The following is a 19,746-nucleotide window of genomic DNA, read 5'->3' on the forward strand; positions in this document are numbered from 1 at the left end:
TTAAATAGCATGGAATATTTATTGTGCTTGTGCTTATATAAAATGATGTGATAAAATGAGATTTGAATATAAAAATAATAACAATAATAAAAAAAAAAATATTGTGGTACAAGACACTGTGGCATGGCAGTCAGATGAAAGGGGGCCCTTGGTGTTGCTATAGCCCCAGGGCCCAATGTATTCTTAATCCGGGCCTGCTTGTAATCACTGTTGACTTCACTTACATGATGCAATATCATACAACTCGCAAGTTATTTTGGCAAAAACGACATGTAACCAAATGAAAGATTATTTTGGCTAAAAGTGGGTTACACATAGCCGGACTATATCGGGTCTATAGTTAACCGAGACGGTGAAATGACGGCTATTGCTTGCTGGGTTGTGTTCTAAGTTAAGTTTTGCCGCAAAGTTTGACCAACGACTTTTGCCGCCTCAACTTTAAACTCTAGCCACGAAAAGAGACTTCATTCGTTTGCCAGCACACCCGAACTTGATTGGTTTTTACCTGACATCAATCCGGACCTGAAAAGATCCAGCAAAAAATCATTGACTCTGAAAAACCCTTTTCTCCAAGCCAAGTATGCTGAAAAGGGGATCCAAATTCAAAGACAAATGACAAGCAAGTACCTCCAGATTCTAAAGCTGAACTGGTGCATTAAATTACTGTGATTTATGGTTTGTTCAGTTCAGGTCATTGAAGTGCATATTTTGCTAGAAATCATGCTCATCATTTCATTCTGTCTTAAAACGCTTTCTTTCTAATTTCCTTTCTTTCTGCAACGTGTATGAATGTGTCTTTGTGTGTGCGTGTTTGTGTTAGATATTAGTTTGTGTTAGAATAATCAATAAAGTTTCCTGTAGATTTTATAAGAAGTGTCTTGTGTTATGTGCTTGTAAATTTACTGTCTTAAACTGCCGATCTAAATGTTACCTTGCTACTAAAAAGTGTTTTCACGATAGTTGGAGATTCATATCCGCTATAGGAGCTCATTACGGCCTGAGCAAATGAAAGCTGGACGATTCAGTCGCTCGGTCGTAAACTATAGTGACTCTTTATAATTCCCTATAAATTAATTATTTCATTTGAGCTGATTTGTCTTACACTCACATAAAAATGATATGCAAGCATTTACACAGTGGCCGTCATAACTTGTTTTCATGTCAGATTTATTTAAACATATTAAACATACATTAAATAATCAAGACAGGTTAAGTAAAATACATAGGCTAATATAGTGCATATATGTAGCGAAAGAGTTTATTTTTCTAGCAAACTAACAAACTGAGGACACTGAATGGTATTTCTGAGGTAAATGCTACGTGACACAGTGTACAAGTTGTTTCATTGATGTTTTTCCCGCAGTTGAAAAACTGAGTGATTACAGGAGATTCGTTTCAGTAAGTTGTACTGTATCTTTCAACATACCTTCATAATTTTGTTCATTTAAGTTTATTCTGTAACTAGTATTTAAGAGGAAGAGATGATCGCATTAACTCGCGCTCCGCCGTCCCTTGAAATGAGGCGACTGTATAGCGATCTGTCATGCCACATCAAAGAGCTTCAAAACGGCACTTATTGTTTGAATTTCGTGATAAAATGGACAGAATTTGAGGGATGAGACTTTGTTTCTTATCTAAAGCAACAAAACACAGAGCTTATTGGGATTATTGATGTTTAATAATGGCAGTGGCGGCACGTCAGAAGAGGCAAGGGAGGCACAGCCTACCCACAATTTTGAGGAGAAAATTGAGGGAATATATTAATAAAATTCCCAGTTACATTATGTGCATTTTTGTTGGTAATTTTACCACTGTAACACCGTAACATGTTACTGAAAGAATAGAGAAGGAGTAGAAGTGCATCTTGTGCCTCAGTTGGTAAAAATTAAGTCAATCACCATTGAGTGTTTTACATTCAGCACTTAGGAGAGTTGAGAAAAGATACAGAGGAGGCTAGCCTCCCTTGGTATATCAACCAATCATTGCAGAGACGTAAACATGAATAACATTAGTTTGAACTGCTACTGCTGTGCTGACTGCTGACAATGTACCAAGTATCTTATTTATGGAGAGTAATGGGGCACTCTTTTAACTCAGACATTTAAGGAGGGATGGATGTTTGCTTCTAGTGATTAGGCCAGGTGAGTGAATATTATATTATATTTGTATTTTCTTGCTGTATATGTCATTTTCTGTAAATTTTGTCTATAAATGAGCAAGAAGCCAATTTAAAGCAGTTAAGCTAATAATAATAATCAGCAGGGGATCCCCAGACCACTAGAATTTAGTGTGCCTCCTTTATTTTAAAACCCACGAGCCGCCTCTGGTTAATGGTGGTTAAAAGTGGGTAATGGGCTATACAACTCTGTATTTGTCTTGCCATTGAGCTATGACGTCAAAGGCAGTAAACAGGTAAAATATTCCATTTAATGTTTATTTTAAGCTTTAAATGGCATTCAGAAAACATGTATTTGTAAAACTTTTAAAATATGCCTATAATTAAATTTTATTTGAATTGATTACTTATGACCAGCCAAACTTACTGTTAAGTAGCACCTACTATTCACTCTGTTTGTGTCGACCGTGTGAAACAGGCCTTTTTATGTTATTGTCAGTTATGAGTGATTTACATTCTGGTCTTGTTTTCTTTGTTTTTAAGATTTCTTCACTCTAGTGATCTATTTCTAGGTTTTATTGTATTTTGTCAATACAAATTAGTTTGCAAGAAAATTTGTTTCACTTTAATTTACAGCTTTTACTATCAAGGGTTACATTTTTTTCACTATGTCTCTGTGCTTCCATCACATTTGAGACTTATACTCCACAAGTTAACCACCAGAGGTCACTGTCACCTATTTTTTGACTGTCTTACTCATTATGACATCCATACATTCCTTGAACTGGATTTTAGCCTGTTAGTAACTCAAACATGGCTGCATTTCCCAAAAGCATCGTAAGAAAAAAGAAACTATTGCCACCAAAGGTCTTTACAGTCTATGTAGACATACAACTCTGCTGAAAAGAAACCGCTAAAACTGATTAAGCTGATTTAAGCTGGATACTGTGTGCGGGCCGAACAACCTTTATTTAAAAAACCTTAGTACGCTGATATTTGCATTAATATTAACCATATAAACAACAAATTAATTTGCAGTTACAGTACACTGCTCTTTAAAACTGCATTTGTTTTTACAGCGAAAAGACTATTAGATTTTTAAAGTAGTGCTTTATTTAATATTTTTTATTAGTGATGCACCTATTGATTTTTTATGGCCAATTCCAATTTTTTTAGAAGCAAATTGGGCGATTCTGATACTGTTGCAGATTTGTTCAAAAAATTTGTGTAGCTCTTTGATATTAGAGGCAAACACTGCATTTTTATCACAAACCCAACAAAAATGTTATGCGCATGAGCAGTTGTTTTTAATTTACATTATTGTTTAATTTCAAGATTAACAGCAAAAACAGCATTGTCTGACTTTAGCTTTGTGAAATTATTCTACATAAGACGCACAAAACAAAATCAGCAGAAGGACTGAATGAAATGCAAATTCACTCTCTGACAGTAGGTGGCGCTTATTTAACCGCAGTGATATAGCGTTTCCATGGTTACCACTATTCACAAAGCATCAATAGGCTACTACTTTATACAGAGATAAGAGGAAAGACATCAAAACATTTCTGAAGACAGTTCCCTTCAGAGATACATTCATATCATCCCCAATTCAATATTTATATTATTCTTCCTATTTTTTGCGAACAGTGAGCTTGTGCATGGTGCAGTCTTTTTTCTGCTGGCGCGTCTGTTCTCCTCTTTGTGTCCGTATTCAGCGTGTGCCTGTGTTAAAGGGTTAGTTCACCCAAAAATGAAAATTCTGTCATTTATTACTCACCCTCATGCCGTTCCACACCCGTAAGACATTTGTTAATCTTCTGAACACAAATTAAGATATTTTTGTTGAAATCCGATAGCTCAGTGAAGCCTGCATAGGGAGCAATGACATTTCCTCTCTCAAGATCCATAAAGGTACTAAAAACATATTTAAATCAGTTCATGTGAGTACAGTGGTTCAATATTAATATTAAAAAAAGCAACGAAAATATTTTTGGTGCGCCAAAAAACCCTAAATAACGCATCGGAGCGTTATGAATATGCGTGTCGAATCAGCTGTTCGGAGCACCAAAGTCACGTGATTTCATCAGTTTGGCGGTTTGACACACGATCTGAATCATGATTCAATACGCTGATTCATTATGCTCCGAAGCTTCCTGAAGCAGCGTTTTGAAATAGGTCATAAATAAGTCATTATTATTATTTTTTTTTTTTTGGCGCACCAAAAATATTCTCGTCGCTTTATAATATTAATATTGAACCACTGTACTCACATGAACTGATTTAAATATGTTTTTAGTACCTTTATGGATCTTGAGAGAGGAAATGTCATTGCTCCCTAAGCAGGCCTCACAGAGCCATCGGATTTCAACTAAAATATCTTAATTTGTGTTCCGAAGATTAGCGAAGGTCTTATGGGTGTGGAACAACATGAGGGTGAGTAATAAATGACAGAATTTTAATTTTTGACACCCCTGCCTTAGAGACTATTATGTCACTGGATGACTACACAACCAATTGGATGATGTAAGTAAAAAAAAAAGAAAGAAAAAAGAGAAGGTTGTGCTGTTTCACATGAAAAGCCGCTGATACTATTTGAGTGGCATATTCTGCTACATCCTCTTACTGTTCACTGACTTACTGAAATGGAAAGATTCTTGAGAATTATAGTCATCTGTGTCTGTGTCGTTTACATTAACGCCCAAAGTAAGTATAAAATCACTATTGCTTCATCATAAATTGCCTTTGCTCCTCAACAAATCTTGTAACATGAAAAAAAGGAGTAAAACCAATATATGCTCTTTGTTTTGTACCACCTGTTTAATATCTTAATAACCAACACTTATCTTTGTACATATCAATTGAGGTACCATAAATAAATTTTTGTTATTTTGTAACTTTAATGTTACAGTATATGCAGTAAGTATGTGAGTATGAGTGATTATAACTTGATATTTTCACACACAGTATACAGTAATGTAGGTATGATAGTGGTAACTGTATGTTTTTATACACTATAAATAGCTGATAAATACTTTAAAAAAATTAATATAATAGTTGCAAAAGTATATCTATTTAAAGGGATCATAACTTACCTTAATATAATTATATCTCTATATTCCCAATAATAATAATCTGGCCTAATATTTTAGGTTATCATGAATTTGGGCTGATACTAGCATGCGGTGACTCAGATCAAGAAGATTTCATTGTCAAATGTGATGATGATCAGGTGGCACATGTGGATTTCAAAGAGCAAAAAGGAATCATGACATTACCTGACTTTTTTGCTGGCCAAATTGAGCTTTTGTCACTGTATGAGGACGCAAAAAAGGCTGTATCTGTTTGCAGAATCTTTCTTGAAGTGTTTAAAGAGGCATATGCCAATTCATCTGTACCACTTGGTAAGACATAAAACAGGCATACAAAAAAATACTGAAATGCTTGAAATGTCATATTATGATTGGTGGTCTCCGTCTCCTCAGAATCCCCCTGGAGCTCAATATATCCCAAAAGTGATGCACAGTTGAATATCAAGAATACCCTGATCTGTCATGTGACTGGATTTTTCCCTCCACCTGTCAGAGTGTCTTGGACCAAGAACAATGTGAATGTGACAGATGAAACAACAGTCAGTAGATATCACTCCAACAATGACGGGACACTAAATGTATTTTCATACTTGAGCTTCATTCCAGAGGAAGGAGACATTTACAGCTGTTCTGTGGAGCACAAAGCCCTTCAGCAACCTCAAACCAGAACATGGGGTGGGTATTTAATATTCACATCTAATTCCTTTTAGAAACACATGATGAATTTAACAAACATTTTTGTGTCTGTGCAGATGTAGAGATAAAGGAGCCCAGCATCGGTCCATCAGTGTTCTGTGGAGTTGGTCTGGCTCTTGGGCTGCTGGGTTTGGCCACTGGAGTCTTTTTCATTGCCAAAGGAATCAACTGCAACTAATTATACTGATACAATAACACTGACACCTGTAGATGTTTTGATTCTCATGTGAAGTTGCATGTATGCTAAAGATACATTTATTTTAATGTTAATTAACTGTAAATGCCTTTTGCACTGATGCCATTTTGCTAGTGAGATGCTTTGATTTTATGTTTTCAGGGCTCTATATTGTATACACAGCAGAAGAAGTGTTATACAATAGCTATAAAAGTCTTTATAAGCCATGATATAATATTCTACTGTTGCATTTAATGCGGTGGCTTTTAAATTCTATACTTAGTAGCTGCATCATGGGTCATGAGAAACTACTCTTACTTTGTAATAAATTTACTTTGTAAAAAAACTCTACCTTTGAAGGTTACAATTTTAATATGTATGGTACTATGGAAAAGTATATGTCCAATCATATATTTTTATATTCAAATTTTAATATGTGGAAGTTAATATATATATATATATATATATATATATATATATATATATATATATATATATATATTTTTTTTTTTTTTTTTTTTTTTTGTTCCACTGTTGTTGTGCATGGCTGATGAAGGTGTAAGGAGTATTCCAAAAATACACTCTAAAAAATGCTGGGTTAAAAACAACCCAAGTTGGGTTGAAAATGGACAAACCCAGCAATTGGGTTGTTTTAACCCAGCAGTTGGGTTAAATGTTTGCCCAACCTGCTGGGTAGTTTTATTTAAACCAACTATTATTTAAAAATTGCTATATCGCTAGCTTAAAATGAACCCAAAATAGTTGGGAAATTAAAAACCAGATGCAATTACAGGCAACAATAATAGACAAAAGGTGAATGTTTATTAATAAGCTTTAATATTTTATTAATATAAATTTAATAGTTTATTAATATAAATTTATTAATAAGCAATTTAATAAATGTTCATTTCCAACATACTTTGGGTTAATTTTAATTAAGCAATACAGTAATTTTTAAACAATAGTTGAGTTAAATAAAACTACCCAGCAGGTTGGGCAAACATTTAACCCTACCACTGGGTTAAAACAACCCAATTGCTGGGTTTGTCCATTTTCAACCCAACTTGGGTTGTTTTTAACCCAGCATTTTAGACCATCAGAGTGTATAAAGTCATTGTTAATCAAAACACAGGATATCACAATAGCAACAGACCAGGAGTAACTGAAACATGGGACTTAAATACACAAGGCTTACAAAGGCAACTTAAGAAGAAATCAGTGGGTAACTATAGAAACAAATGAGCACATTGTGATCATGATGTAAAGTACTGGGGCAAGAACAGAAACATTCCACATTTTCGTCACACATTTCTTTTTTTGTGAGAGGGTGACCTAAAATCTCAGTCTTCAGTCAGAAAAACACAAATAACAAAAACTATTAAAGTCAAATGAATGAACAGTTACTTTATGAACAATGCCCATCTGCCAGCAAATATCCACAGAACTTTCACTTCAGTTTTTGTAGCTCAGCTCTTATGAAAAATGTCCCAGTGTAAGTTACTCAATCACATGTTATTTTGTGGGTCAGTCATAAGCTTGATTTTCCAGTTTGATGAGTTGAGATGCCAAACTGGGCTGGCATTAATTTATGACATTTACTGTTTACGCTTTAGTGCTCATTCCATCTCTATGCCAATAAAACAACACTGAATGCAAAATGCGGTATGATATTGTGACACACCTGGTCTTGTTGCATGTTTTGTTTGAAACAGGTAAGCTAATCTGACTTTAATATAGCAATTTAATATTGTTCTACATTAAATTTCTTTTTACGAAAAATGCAGTTTAAATTGAAATTATAGATACAATTATCTTTACTCTGAATTTTTTAGTTTAGAAATATTTGTGATTTTGCAAAGTTAAACAGACTGTATCAGAATATGTATTATTATTCTATTATTACATATTATTATTATTAATAAACTTTCAAAAGTTTTGTTGGCTGCTTGTTTTTTAGTTCATGGACATTATGCCTTCTTCCTAATTCTCTGTCGTGTACATGGTTCTCTAAAAAATGTTGAGATTATCTACTCATTTAAGTTTGACAAAACTGAATTGCTGAGATTCAACAGTACTGAAAATAAAGTTGTTGCTTACACTGAATATGCGATGAAATGGGCGGATGATTTTAATAAAAAACCTGAGTGGCTACATAAGGAGGCAGAGATAACTAATGGCAAATGCAAGTACTTTGGGCAGCAATTCCTCCCTATGGTAGAACAAACAGGTGAGATGCATTGAACACTAAAAACTTTTTGAAACCACACATGTGAATCAAAACACAAAATGAACCTCATAATGTCTACAGTGAAACCAGAAGTCATCATCCAGTCAGTAAGACAGGCCAGTGGTAAAAGTCCAGCCATGTTGATCTGCAGTGCCTATGACTTCTACCCCAAACCCATCAAACTGACGTGGATGAGAGATGATAAAGAGATGACAGCTGATGTGACCTCCACTGAGGAGCTGGCTGATGGAGACTGGTACTACCAGATTCACTCCCACCTGGAATACTTTCCCAAACCTGGAGAGAAGATCTCCTGTGTGGTGGAGCACGCCAGCTCTCATAGACCCATGATCTATCACTGGGGTAAGAACAGAGTTGATACTATAAAATACACTGAGACGACCACAGAAACCAAACTATAGTTTCTGCTATGTCTGTTTGTTCTGTTGTTCCCTTTTTGTTTTCATCTGAAAAAGAGGAAACCATTTTGTTTGCTTCATAACCTAAACAATTTAATCAACCACAGAGGAATCTTGTTTAGGCCAGCATCACTACATTATAGTTCAGTGGTTCTCAGTTTTTATTTTATTTTGATGCCTCCTTTTGAAAGTCTTTTGAATTTATTCTTATAGGATTCCTAAATTCAGATAAATCAACATGAAAAAAAACAAACAAACAAACAAACAAACAAACAAAAAAAACATTTGTTAATTCTTTCCTATTTTATTTTTTAAAAGTGAAACTCTCAAGTGACTCATTGAGTTGCTGGTTATCAACTGCAATTGTATCTCAAACAAACCATAGAATATTCCAGCACAGTTTTATTTTATTTTGCAGATTCATCTCTCTCAGAGTCTGACAGAAATAAGATGATAACTGGTGCTGCAGGGGTGGTTTTGGGAGTGATTATAGCAGCAGGAGGACTTATCTACTACAAAAGAAAACACACAGGTTGGTTCACAAACACTCACATACACATTTTCAAAACAAAACTGCAATAAGGCATTAGAAATATCATGGTTTCTCCATTTTTATTTTGTTGTAAAATACTTATGACTTCATATTCATGTTCCCTCATTTACTAGCACACATCATATGAGCTGGAAGTCAATACATCAGATGTTCTGCACCTCTGCCGACACTCAGTGGCAATTAAGAGTGAACAATGAGTAACAGACTATGTATCAGCTTATGAAAGACATGAACCTTCCCTAAGATCTTCAGAGACACCAAACACAACCAGTTCAACTGCAATGCCAGTGTACACAACTGTTTTATTGATTGATCAAAGAGAGAGAAGTTCTCCTCTGTGGTTTGTTCTATAATTGCATTTTTTTTTTTTTTTTTGTAAAGGTTAATTCAATTAAATCCACGTTTCATGTTGATTCATCATCTGTCTACAATCTAGAGTGTATGACATCTCAGTGAAGATAAATTGATACATTGCTTTATGGATAATCTCAATCGGATATTTATATCATGGATAAAAAGTACAGTGGCTCTATTGTAAATCTTTCACCACCAATGACAGCTGGGGGAAAAATCTGAATTCTGTAAATCAGGTTAACATTTAAATGCAGCTGCTATCAATTTTTAAGATAAACTCTGATAATCAGGTGTTTTTAACTCTAAATACATATTATGAACGTACTAGTTGTAATATTTGTAACAATGTTTTAACTGCAAGATGACAACAATGGTAATGGTTTTTGGTTACATTTGAACTTACAAACATTACAATAATTGGACATTAGGTATATGACGGGGAATGCATGAGGAAGTTTGGCAGAATAAATTCCTGATCTCTGTAATGCATACATTCCTCTTACGTATTCTTTCCCCAGAAAAAAGGAAGTAAAATAAATAAATATAAAGAAGCACAGAAATTCAATGGTAGGCAACAGTTAGATCATATCTTATATAAAAGTTAATAAATATTTTTGAAAATATAAATACATTAAATATATTTGCAAATATTGTTTGGAAGAATACACAACGTGTCAGCAGGCCTAACTGCTGCTGCAAACCTGCCAAACATTCACACTGTGGTGATCAGTTGTTATTCCTATTATTGTCCTGTAGATGGCAGCAGTATACCTAAGATACCTAAGAATATAAAGGTCGAAAAAGCGAGTGATTAAGTGAAGCACATGTTAAAGTGGAGTGCTCACCCTGCGTTCCGGCTACTATCATTCTAAATAGTATGTGAGATTAAAATAAGTGTGTCCCAAAGCATAGTATGTTGAAAAGAGTATGCCAAAAGTCCCCGGATGGTCTACTATTTCCGGTAGATTTTCGAAGTGTGGATCCGTGCACACTATAAAGGCTAATATTGCTCACAACCCATTGCGCATTGGACGAGGATTCAGTTCAGAACTACAAACACGAGTAAAAAGTGTTAAAAAAAACTACAAAACATGGCGGATACGCGCGATCGACGCTGAGAGGTTTGAGTGACTAATAATCAGTTTAACCTGATAGAAAATATATATTTAATGTTATCCGTGTTATTTTTCATCTGCAAATACCAATGTGGACTTTTATAAAGATCCGAATGGCCATTAACTTTTAAATGCATCATTATGCATTAATATGAGGAGAGTTCTCCACATGAAAGACCCGCGACTGCATATCAACGTGCTGCATTTCTCTCCGATACGGTAGGAAATTAACTAAATGAAATGTGGAGGATGTAAGATGATTGACAGGCCAGTTTACGGTGACAGGATGCGACAGAGAGAAAAGACGCGATTGTATGACGTGTTAGAATGTCCCAAAGCGTGTCTACTCTTTTGCTACACACTCAAAAGTAAGTAGCCTACTTTTTGTTCACAGAAAGAGTACATACTTTTAAGGCGTAGTATAAGTAGGCAAATTGGGACGCAGCATCAGTGTTTTTTTTTTTTTTTTTTTGCTGCCACCTGAGTCTGTCAAATGACCTCTGTTGATTTGTTTTATAGAAACAAAACTCGACCATTAAGTTGATTAAGTTGACCTACAATCTGACATTGATATCTCATCCATATGACCATGAAAGGGTAACTGTATGAAAATATTTTTCAATATTATTGTAAAGGTACACAAAAATGACTCTTACTACCTCGGTCGGTATTGAAGTCACAGTTCGGTAGCCTAAGGATTCGGTACAGTAGGAGGGAGAAAACTAAACATAATTTTTTTTTTTTTTTTTTTTTTTTTTTACAATGGTTTACTGAACAAATTGTGTCTCTCTCTTTAAATAAATTCAATTATAATTAAAAATTTTCTTAAGGATAAAAAAATCTATCTCTGCTAATGCTGTAATCTATATATAGGGAGCACATTCTTGCACATTACTATAATATTAACAACAGAGCTCAAATTCTTAAATTAAGTTTATAATTTATAATTTATTTTTTTATGTAATAATCAAAACTAACATAAAATTTGTATTCAAGCATGTAAATTGCATATAATGCAGTTTTTGCATTAACTTCAAAATCTGTTTCTACACTGTGTGCAGAATTATTAGGCAAGCTGATTTTCTGATCATATTTTTTTTCCCAAGCACATTTTACCAATTCCAATCCACATCAATCTTAATAACTACTATTAATATTGTTTTTAATCATTTATAAGTGATATATAATTGTTCATGAAGGCTGGAAATGAAAAATGCCTTATATTCAGGTGTGTAGAATTATTAGGCAGGTTTGCTTTTACAGGCAAAATGAGCCAAAAAAAGAGATTTAACTCAGACTGAAAAGTCAAAAATTATTAAATACTCACGAGAAGGACGCAATACTAATGCAATACTAGAATTTGCAAAGTTAAAGCATGACCAAGGGAAAGCAAAATGCTCATGGGGTCAGCGGGGTCATACAAAATCAGGTGGAAAAGAAAAGACACATGTTAACTGCAAAAGATTGAAGAATTAAGGTGAAGAATTAAGTGTGAAACCATCAGGAACCCTTTAGTCTCCAGCGCCACCATTTTCCAGAACTGCAACCTACCTGGAGTCTCCAGAAGTGCAAGGTGTCAGGATCTCAGAGACTTAGGTTAGCTAAAGAATCCTAAAAAATGACCCGCTCTTAATAATAATCACAAGCTGAAATGTTGTGAAATACATGAAGACTGGGTTTTTATAGGCTTTATAGACAGACAGCTTGAGAGTGACTCCTGAAGGACCAGCACCACATCCTCTTGTACCACTGTTTGAAGAATTTATCTTCCAAAATCTGGCAGTAAGGTGTGGGAGTTTACTTTTAGTCCCTCTCTTATCCTGAAATGTCCGTCTTGCAGAGATGGACTAAAAATGATCTTCCAAAACTTACTGCCAGATTCTGGAAGATAAATTCTTCAAACAGTGGTAAAAGAGGATGTGGTGCTGGTCCTTCAGGAGTCACTCTCAATCTGTCTGTCTATAAGGCCTATAAAAACCCAGTCTTCATGTATTTTATAACACTTCAGCTTGTGATTCTTATTAAGAGCGGGTCATTTTTTAGGATTCTTTAGCTAACCTAACTAAGTCTCTGAGACACCTTGCACTTCTGGAGACTCCAGGTAGGTTGCAGTTCTGGAAAATGGTGGCGCTGGAGTCTAAAAGGTTCCTGATGGCTTAATTCTTAACTCTTTTGCAGTTAACATGTGTCTTTTCTTTTCCACCTGTTTTTGTATGACCCCGCTGACCTAATGAGCATTTTGCTGTCCATTGGTCATGCTTTAACTTTGCAATTTCTAGTATTGCATTAATAATGCGTCCTTCTCGTGAGTATTTAATCATTTTTGACTTTTCAGTCTAAGTTAAATCTCTTTTTTGGCTCATTTTGCCTGTAAAAGCAAACCTGCCTAATAATTCTGCACACCTGAATATAAGGCATTTTTCATTTCCAGCCTTCATGAACAATTATATATCACTTATAAATGATTAAAAACATTATTAATAGTAGTTATTAAGATTGATGTAGATTGAAATTGGTAAAATGTGTTTGGAAAAAAAATATGATCAGAAAGTTAGCTTGCCTAATAATTCTGCACACAGTGTACTTCAATTCATTGTTAAAATATATTCATTTACACAGTGGCCATCATAACTTGTTTTCATGACAGATTTATTTAATTTTTATGTAATTTTTATTTACAAACATTAAACATATACATTAAATAATCAAGACAGGTGAGATAAATAATATAGTGCATAGCCTATATGTAGTGAAAGAGTTATTCTCTAGCGAACTAACAAGCTGCGGACACTCGCTGAATGGCATTTCTAAGATAAATGGTTGATACTCGGTGTGTTCCAAACGGGATATATCGCCCTCTGAAGGGCACTTCGGAGTGAAAACAATCATGGCCGCCATATTGAAGGGTCTTTCCAAACCGAAAAATGGCCACTTCAAAGGGCCCTTCGGAATAAGGATTTCGAAAGCCTTGTCCAAATACCCACACTTGCGGTCTTTGCACTTGACCACTTGTCTACTTACATGACGTATTTCCTGTATTTGGCTCTAGTGTTCAAGTGGGCGTGAAGACTGCAAGTGTGTGTAGAACTTTTGATTGCCCGATGGGACACACTTACAGTCTTGCAAAAAATGCAAGCGTTTACAGCTTTTTTACTATTATTATTATTATTTTTAGTACTTTGCATTTTAAAATACACTTCTAAATGTGTGTTCAGTGGTCGCTATGCAACTAACAAGACACTATTTTAAAATTGTGGTGCTTCTTTAAGTGATAAAAAGCAGTTGTACAAAATACACATAGCCCACTCATCTTTGCATCAGTAAAATGCGCGATACTTTATATTTTACTACTTTATTATATGTATGTAATTAATTTAACTTGACATCTTGCGATTTCGGGGCATGTGAGTACCTGAACATAATGCATGATGGGATACGCTAGCCTAGCCGGTAGTGTGGGTTTAGTGTGCATTAAGGGCACTGCACTTGGGCATTTTTAAGACACTGGACAGTCTTGCACACTTACTTCCTGTCGCGTGCACGAGCTCTCAAGTGGCAAGACCGCAAGTGTGGGTAATTGGACAAGGCAGAAGAGTACAACTGATGGACACTTCTGGCCCCCATGATCCTTTGCACAGGGAAGTTCTTTGACTTCACAGAATAGGTACAGGAGGCTCGGAGTTCGATTTTACCTATAAATGTATGTATAGTATTTTTTCTATACTACTGTAATATTTATACGAGTTAGATATGGTACATTATTATGGTCAAAATGACAAAAAAACTTTACAGCTCCTTTTATCAGTCCATTCAAATGTTTAAAATACATGTACCCAATTATATTTAATGTAAAAGACCAGCAGTAGGCAACCTTATAATGTTACTACAGTAAATTAATGCATATTAATACAAAGAGTAAACCAGGGAAAAAAAAGACGAAGGCGCCTCCTTGATTGTCTCATTAAGATGATGCAGAATTTTTTGACCGCTGCACCCTTCATCCCTTCGAAGCTCTCACTCCGGAGGGTAAACCCTTTGAAGGGATTAGGGCATAGGGATGAGCCCTTCCGAATGGAACGCAGGGAGTGTTTACAAGTTGTTTCTTACCAAACTTCATCAACATAAGGGCAGATCCATCGAGCGCAGCTGTGATGACGCTGTGAAGTGACACTTCAGTAATCATGAATATTCCAATATAACATTTTCTTTGATTCCTCCATTTTCTTTCCTTGCATCCTTCACTCACATCCCACAGGGGGTGGAGTTGAGATGCGAGGAAAGGAAATGAGGATGCACAAATAAGAATTGGGAAGCACCAACTATGTTGAGATGATTTCTTAGGAATAGCACAGACGAATATTATCATAATTACACAGATTTGATCTAGATAAGATACAGTATACAGAAGATTCAGTATTTCTGTCATGTATTTTGCAATGCAAATTTGTATGGGAACAACAGCACAACTAATGACAACTATGGCATTGTGTCAGTATAACTATTTCCATGTTCTGGTTTGAGGTTTTTGAAGGGCTTTGTGCTCCACAGATCAGCTGTAAATGTCACCGTTTTCTGGAATTAAGCTCAGGTATGAAAATACATTCAGTGTCCCATTTTTGTCACATTCACATTGTTCTTAGTGTCTGACAGGTGAAGGGACGAATCCAGAAAGAGGACAATCACGGTATTATTGATATATTATTAATTGCACATAGTTTCTGGGATAAACTGAAGTCCAGGGATTCTAAAAGATTTAAAAACCTATTTAATCCCAATTCTCTGTATTTGTACCAAAATGTTTGCACGTTTCAGATCCTTCCTATTGAATTGAAAAGTTCAAATGTTTACATCAAATTAGTTTAAGATAGAGTTGAGTTAAAAATTACAGCTTACCAAAAGTTTCAGTTTTGGAGCATACAGTGCAGCATCAGTGGGGTTAACATTATGCAGGGGAAATCTAAGCTAAATTTAGCATACAGTGTCAGTATGAAAACTGGTTTTGCCTTTTCTAAGTCCATGTATGCAGCACACTGTATTCAAAGTCACAACTACACATAGCAGCAGGACTTCAGAAATGCAGTACAATCTTGTGGTACATTTGGCAGTGTTTTTGTATACTTTATTTAAAGCAGGTAAGTTTAAATATTTTTTTATTATTATTTGCAAAATGCATTGTGTTGATTTTGCTCCTAAGTTCTCAAAAATTAAATAATGCAGAAACAGGCCTTTTTATGTTATCATCAGTGATTTACATTTTGGTCTTGCTTTCTTGGTTTGGAAGATTTCCCAGCTATACTGACATGACAGAAGCTGAACTGAACTGAACATAACTAAAACCAGGCTAAAAGCTCTTTATTGCTTATAGTTCTCAAAATTAAATAATGCAGGTTTTTTTTTTTTTTTTTTTTTTGTCTAAGAATCACTTTTAATAATCATGTTGCATTATTGGAACTAAACAAATCTTGAATAATAACTAAACAATTCTTGAATAATTTCCTCAACAACTGCAATATTCAAAGGTTCTACTAATGTAGAGTTTACAAAAATCACACTTATTTTTCATTATTACTCTTTCTGACAAGCTTGCTTTTAGTATCCTCTTATTTTCTCTAATTTCATTCCTTTTTCTACTTTAGTACAGGGAAATTACGGATATGTCCAAGTTCGCTGTCGAGTACCTGACACTCAACAAAACACTGAATTTATCTTCTCGGTCAACTACAACATGATTGAACATTTGAGATATAACAGCACAGAGGATAAGGCTGTTGGTTTCACTGAATTTGGAGAGAAACTGGCAGAAGAGTATAATAATAGTAAGCTTTTACGTGCGCAACCAGAATTTATGCTGGATCAATGCAAACAAGTTGAAGATTTAATTATCCTTAATGTAGGGTTGACAGGTGAAAGACATTTTCTACTTATTCACTACACATGCTTAAATTAAAGATGTAAGATATAATTTTATTAGAATAAAAACCTTATATTTTGTTTTTTTCATTTACACAGTACCACCAGAAGTCATTATCCGATTGGATAGAGAAGCTAATGGGAATCAGAAAGCTGTTCTAGTGTGCAGTGCTTATGACTTCTACCCCAAACCCATCAAACTGACGTGGATGAGAGATAATAAAGAGATGACGGCGGATGTGACCTCCACAGAGGAGCTGGCTGATGGAGACTGGTACTACCAGATTCACTCCCACCTGGAATACTTTCCCAAACCTGGAGAGAAGATCTCCTGTGTGGTGGAGCACGCCAGCTTTCATAGACCCATGGTCTATCACTGGGGTCAGAACAGAGTCATAACTGATAGTGTTAGGAATCAGTTTGTTGCCCGCAGGACATTTTTATGAATTTCCTTTCATTTTTACAGATCCTTCTCTATCTGAGCCTGAAAGGTCTAAGATAATTCTTGGGGCTGTGGGGCTGGTGATGGGGGTCGTGATGGCAGCCGGAGGACTGATTTACCATAAAAGAAAACAAACAGGTTGGTATTCATAATGAAGACACATTTGGTGTGCTGGTAGCGTGAAGAAAATTCACCTTCCTTGTCATTATCAACTGGAAATTTATTTTGATGCTGTCTACAGGCTTTTATAGACTTCTAGTTTGTTTACTTCCACTGCAAACAATGGACGGTGATGAACAGCAGTAAGTCACAACATCTGGGACTGCAACATCTCGAGAGATCCATCATGAGGACTGTACGACAACAATCAGGCATCAGTCACCTGTGCCACATCTTCTGATTGTCCATGTTTATTAAGTAGTCAATTACATAAACTCTTCACTGTCACCTCTCTTTGGTTATTGATTTTCTGCTTGGCTTATGATTCTCAATTTTGTGTCTTCTGAATCCCTACGATGGCATTTGCCCCAGAGACTTTTGCATTCACATTTAAAAACTTTTGCAAATTTGTGGACTGCTTTATTACATTTTTAGTAAATGTATATGCAGCTGCATATATCATATTCATCTAATTAAATAGCCAGTAAACTGGTGTGACTGGATTTCTCAATATTTTAAAACATTTCACACATTTGAGCCCATCTTGCCATTGCATGTGCTATGATGTCAAAGGCAGACAGTCCACTTAATGGGTTAAATCACCCAAAAATTAAAATTCTGTCATTAATTACTCACCCTCATGTCGTTCCAAATCCGCAAGACCTTCATTCATCTTCAGAACACAAATTAAGATATTTTTGATAAAATGGCTCAGTAAGGCCTGCATTGCCAGCAATAACACTCCCTTTTTCAATTCCCAGAAAGCTACTGAGAACATATTTAAAACAGTTCATGTGACTACAGTGGTTCAACCTTAATATTATAAAGAGACTAGAATACGTTTTGTGTGCCAAAATTAACAAAATAGTGACTTTATTCAACAATATCTAGTGATGGGCACTGCTTCATGATGCTTTGAATTTTAAAGAATCATTTGTTTTGATTCAGTGGTTCGGAGTGCGCATCAAACTGCCAAACTCACGTGAACTATTGAAGTTTCAAAACACTTATGACGTAACAAAGCCTTGTTTACTGAAATAAAGTGATTTTGGCGCTCTGAACCACTGATTCGAAACAAATGATTCAAAGCTTCATGACTCAGTGTTTTGAATCGCCTATCACTAGATATTGTTGAATAAAGTCTCTATTTTGTTATTTTTGGCACACAAAAAATATTCTATTTGCTTTATAATATTAAGGTTGAATCACTGTAAGCCTACTCACATAAACGGTTTTAAATATGTTTTTAGTAGCTTTCTGGTCACTGAAAAAGGGCAGGTGTGCCGCTAAGGGGAGAAAAGTTAGGACGATTCTAAGGGCCCATGCACTTTTGGGGCCCCCAGAGATCGGTTTTATTAGTAGTAACAGTCAGTGCTCAAAGTGGGCTGGTACGCTTCTCGCGCACTGGCACTTCTCACATGTTGCCGGTGCTGAACAGAATCGTCAGGCTACTAATTAGCTGATTGTATACATCGTGCGTTCAGAGCTTTTATAAGCTGTACGAACTGAGCACATGACGTCACAGCAGCAGCGCGAATGAGTCTGGAGGGCAAGGAGTGATGTTTCTAGCCATAGAGAATACGAATCTGACGTCACGCCGCATTGAGTTCTGGGTAACTTCTTTGTTTATCCGCCATCTTGACAGAATCGCGCAGCCTTTCCGTTAGTGAGTTTAGTGCAGTAATTTGTTTTCTGTCATGATTGTGAAAAATGTCACCATTGTATGTCATTAAAGCTGAATCGATAATTGTGATAGTAACTCAGATCATCGTTCTGAGAGAAAACAAGACAGTAAAAAACGTTTTTTCGCCTTTTCTACGTGTAAAAACACCAAGGGAAGCAGGTCGAGGAGATGACGAGAAGACGCCGGATGGCAAATCTATTCATAATTGCACTGATTAAACCCACTGCTTATCACTTAATAAAAGAATCACATTGCTAAGTGTTTTTGGACGTTTTGATTTCGTTTGGTTTAATAATTAACATTACCTTTGCAAGTCTGACTCTCACTGCGCTCGTGAATAAGCAGAACTTGACGCGGACATTCAAATGCTTAAGAAAAACGCTTCATGTGACAAACAAACAATTCTGTACATATTTATTAAAGCATACTGTGTGGAGATACGCAAATGAGCCCAAAATATGAACGCAACGTTTATATCTTAAACGGTTTCCTCTCATGTCCTCTCAAGAAAACGCTTAATGCACTTAGACTGATATTAAAGATACCAAATTCTATTTACAAATAAAGCACATGCAGAAAAACGGATGAGACCAAAATACTTTCAGTATCACTTAAAATGTAAGCATTTTATACATTTTCTTCATAACGGTTTTATAAAGGTAGGAAATTGCTTAGTGTGGTTGTCATTTGTTAAAATAAATATAAAAATACAGTGTGTCTGTCCGCTGAATTTGACCCATAATCTCTGATTCTCCTCATCTGTGATCATGGAAAAGGGGAATTACAATGACAAGTTGTAGGCCTACT

The 19,746-nt window shown here is 35.4% G+C and overlaps 3 protein-coding genes across 4 annotated transcripts; all 3 read left to right on the forward strand.

Annotated features, from left to right (window-relative positions):
* The first annotated feature begins 4,504 nt into the window (after positions 1-4,504).
* Positions 4,505-6,419, forward strand: LOC125279449 (H-2 class II histocompatibility antigen, A-U alpha chain-like). Its single transcript, XM_048209129.1, has 4 exons — positions 4,505-4,819; positions 5,266-5,517; positions 5,599-5,880; positions 5,958-6,419. Exons 1-4 carry the CDS (start codon positions 4,759-4,761, stop codon positions 6,077-6,079), a joined length of 717 nt encoding a protein of 238 aa, XP_048065086.1. The 5' UTR covers positions 4,505-4,758; the 3' UTR covers positions 6,080-6,419.
* Positions 6,420-7,267: 848 nt separating this feature from the next.
* On the forward strand, positions 7,268-10,177 carry LOC125279447 (HLA class II histocompatibility antigen, DQ beta 1 chain-like). 2 transcript variants are annotated; one of them, XM_048209126.1, is made up of 5 exons: positions 7,268-7,788; positions 8,034-8,303; positions 8,385-8,666; positions 9,141-9,254; positions 9,389-10,177. In XM_048209126.1, the coding sequence occupies exons 1-5, from the start codon at positions 7,734-7,736 to the stop codon at positions 9,400-9,402; spliced, it is 735 nt and encodes a 244-aa protein (XP_048065083.1). In that variant the 5' UTR covers positions 7,268-7,733; the 3' UTR covers positions 9,403-10,177. The 2 variants fall into 2 exon arrangements, with proteins under 2 accessions (XP_048065083.1, XP_048065084.1); XM_048209127.1 differs by lacking the exon at positions 8,034-8,303 and having other exon boundaries at positions 7,539-7,788; positions 9,389-10,176.
* A 3,967-nt stretch (positions 10,178-14,144) lies between these two features.
* On the forward strand, positions 14,145-17,748 carry LOC125279446 (rano class II histocompatibility antigen, A beta chain-like). Its single transcript, XM_048209125.1, has 5 exons — positions 14,145-15,876; positions 16,381-16,647; positions 16,754-17,035; positions 17,121-17,234; positions 17,338-17,748. Exons 1-5 carry the CDS (start codon positions 15,765-15,767, stop codon positions 17,400-17,402), a joined length of 840 nt encoding a protein of 279 aa, XP_048065082.1. The 5' UTR covers positions 14,145-15,764; the 3' UTR covers positions 17,403-17,748.
* The last annotated feature ends 1,998 nt before the right edge of the window (positions 17,749-19,746 follow it).

Source organism: Megalobrama amblycephala, linkage group LG12 (assembly GCF_018812025.1).
Source record: "Megalobrama amblycephala isolate DHTTF-2021 linkage group LG12, ASM1881202v1, whole genome shotgun sequence".
Classification (NCBI taxonomy): domain Eukaryota; kingdom Metazoa; phylum Chordata; class Actinopteri; order Cypriniformes; family Xenocyprididae; genus Megalobrama; species Megalobrama amblycephala.

Excerpts from the sequence above, each read along its gene's own strand:
- LOC125279446 (XM_048209125.1), top strand. The coding sequence starts at position 15,765 with ATGCAGCACACTGTATTCAAAGTCACAACTACACATAGCAGCAGGACT. Across the intron at positions 16,648-16,753 it reads CCTTAATGTAGGGTTGACAG|TACCACCAGAAGTCATTATC; the intron begins GTGAAAGACATT and ends TCATTTACACAG. Across the intron at positions 17,235-17,337 it reads CCATAAAAGAAAACAAACAG|GCTTTTATAGACTTCTAGTT; the intron begins GTTGGTATTCAT and ends TGCTGTCTACAG.
- LOC125279449 (XM_048209129.1), top strand. The coding sequence starts at position 4,759 with ATGGAAAGATTCTTGAGAATTATAGTCATCTGTGTCTGTGTCGTTTAC. Across the intron at positions 4,820-5,265 it reads CGTTTACATTAACGCCCAAA|GTTATCATGAATTTGGGCTG; the intron begins GTAAGTATAAAA and ends CTAATATTTTAG. Across the intron at positions 5,881-5,957 it reads ACCTCAAACCAGAACATGGG|ATGTAGAGATAAAGGAGCCC; the intron begins GTGGGTATTTAA and ends GTGTCTGTGCAG.
- LOC125279447 (XM_048209126.1), top strand. The coding sequence starts at position 7,734 with ATGCGGTATGATATTGTGACACACCTGGTCTTGTTGCATGTTTTGTTT. Across the intron at positions 7,789-8,033 it reads GCATGTTTTGTTTGAAACAG|TTCATGGACATTATGCCTTC; the intron begins GTAAGCTAATCT and ends CTTGTTTTTTAG. Across the intron at positions 8,304-8,384 it reads CCCTATGGTAGAACAAACAG|TGAAACCAGAAGTCATCATC; the intron begins GTGAGATGCATT and ends TAATGTCTACAG.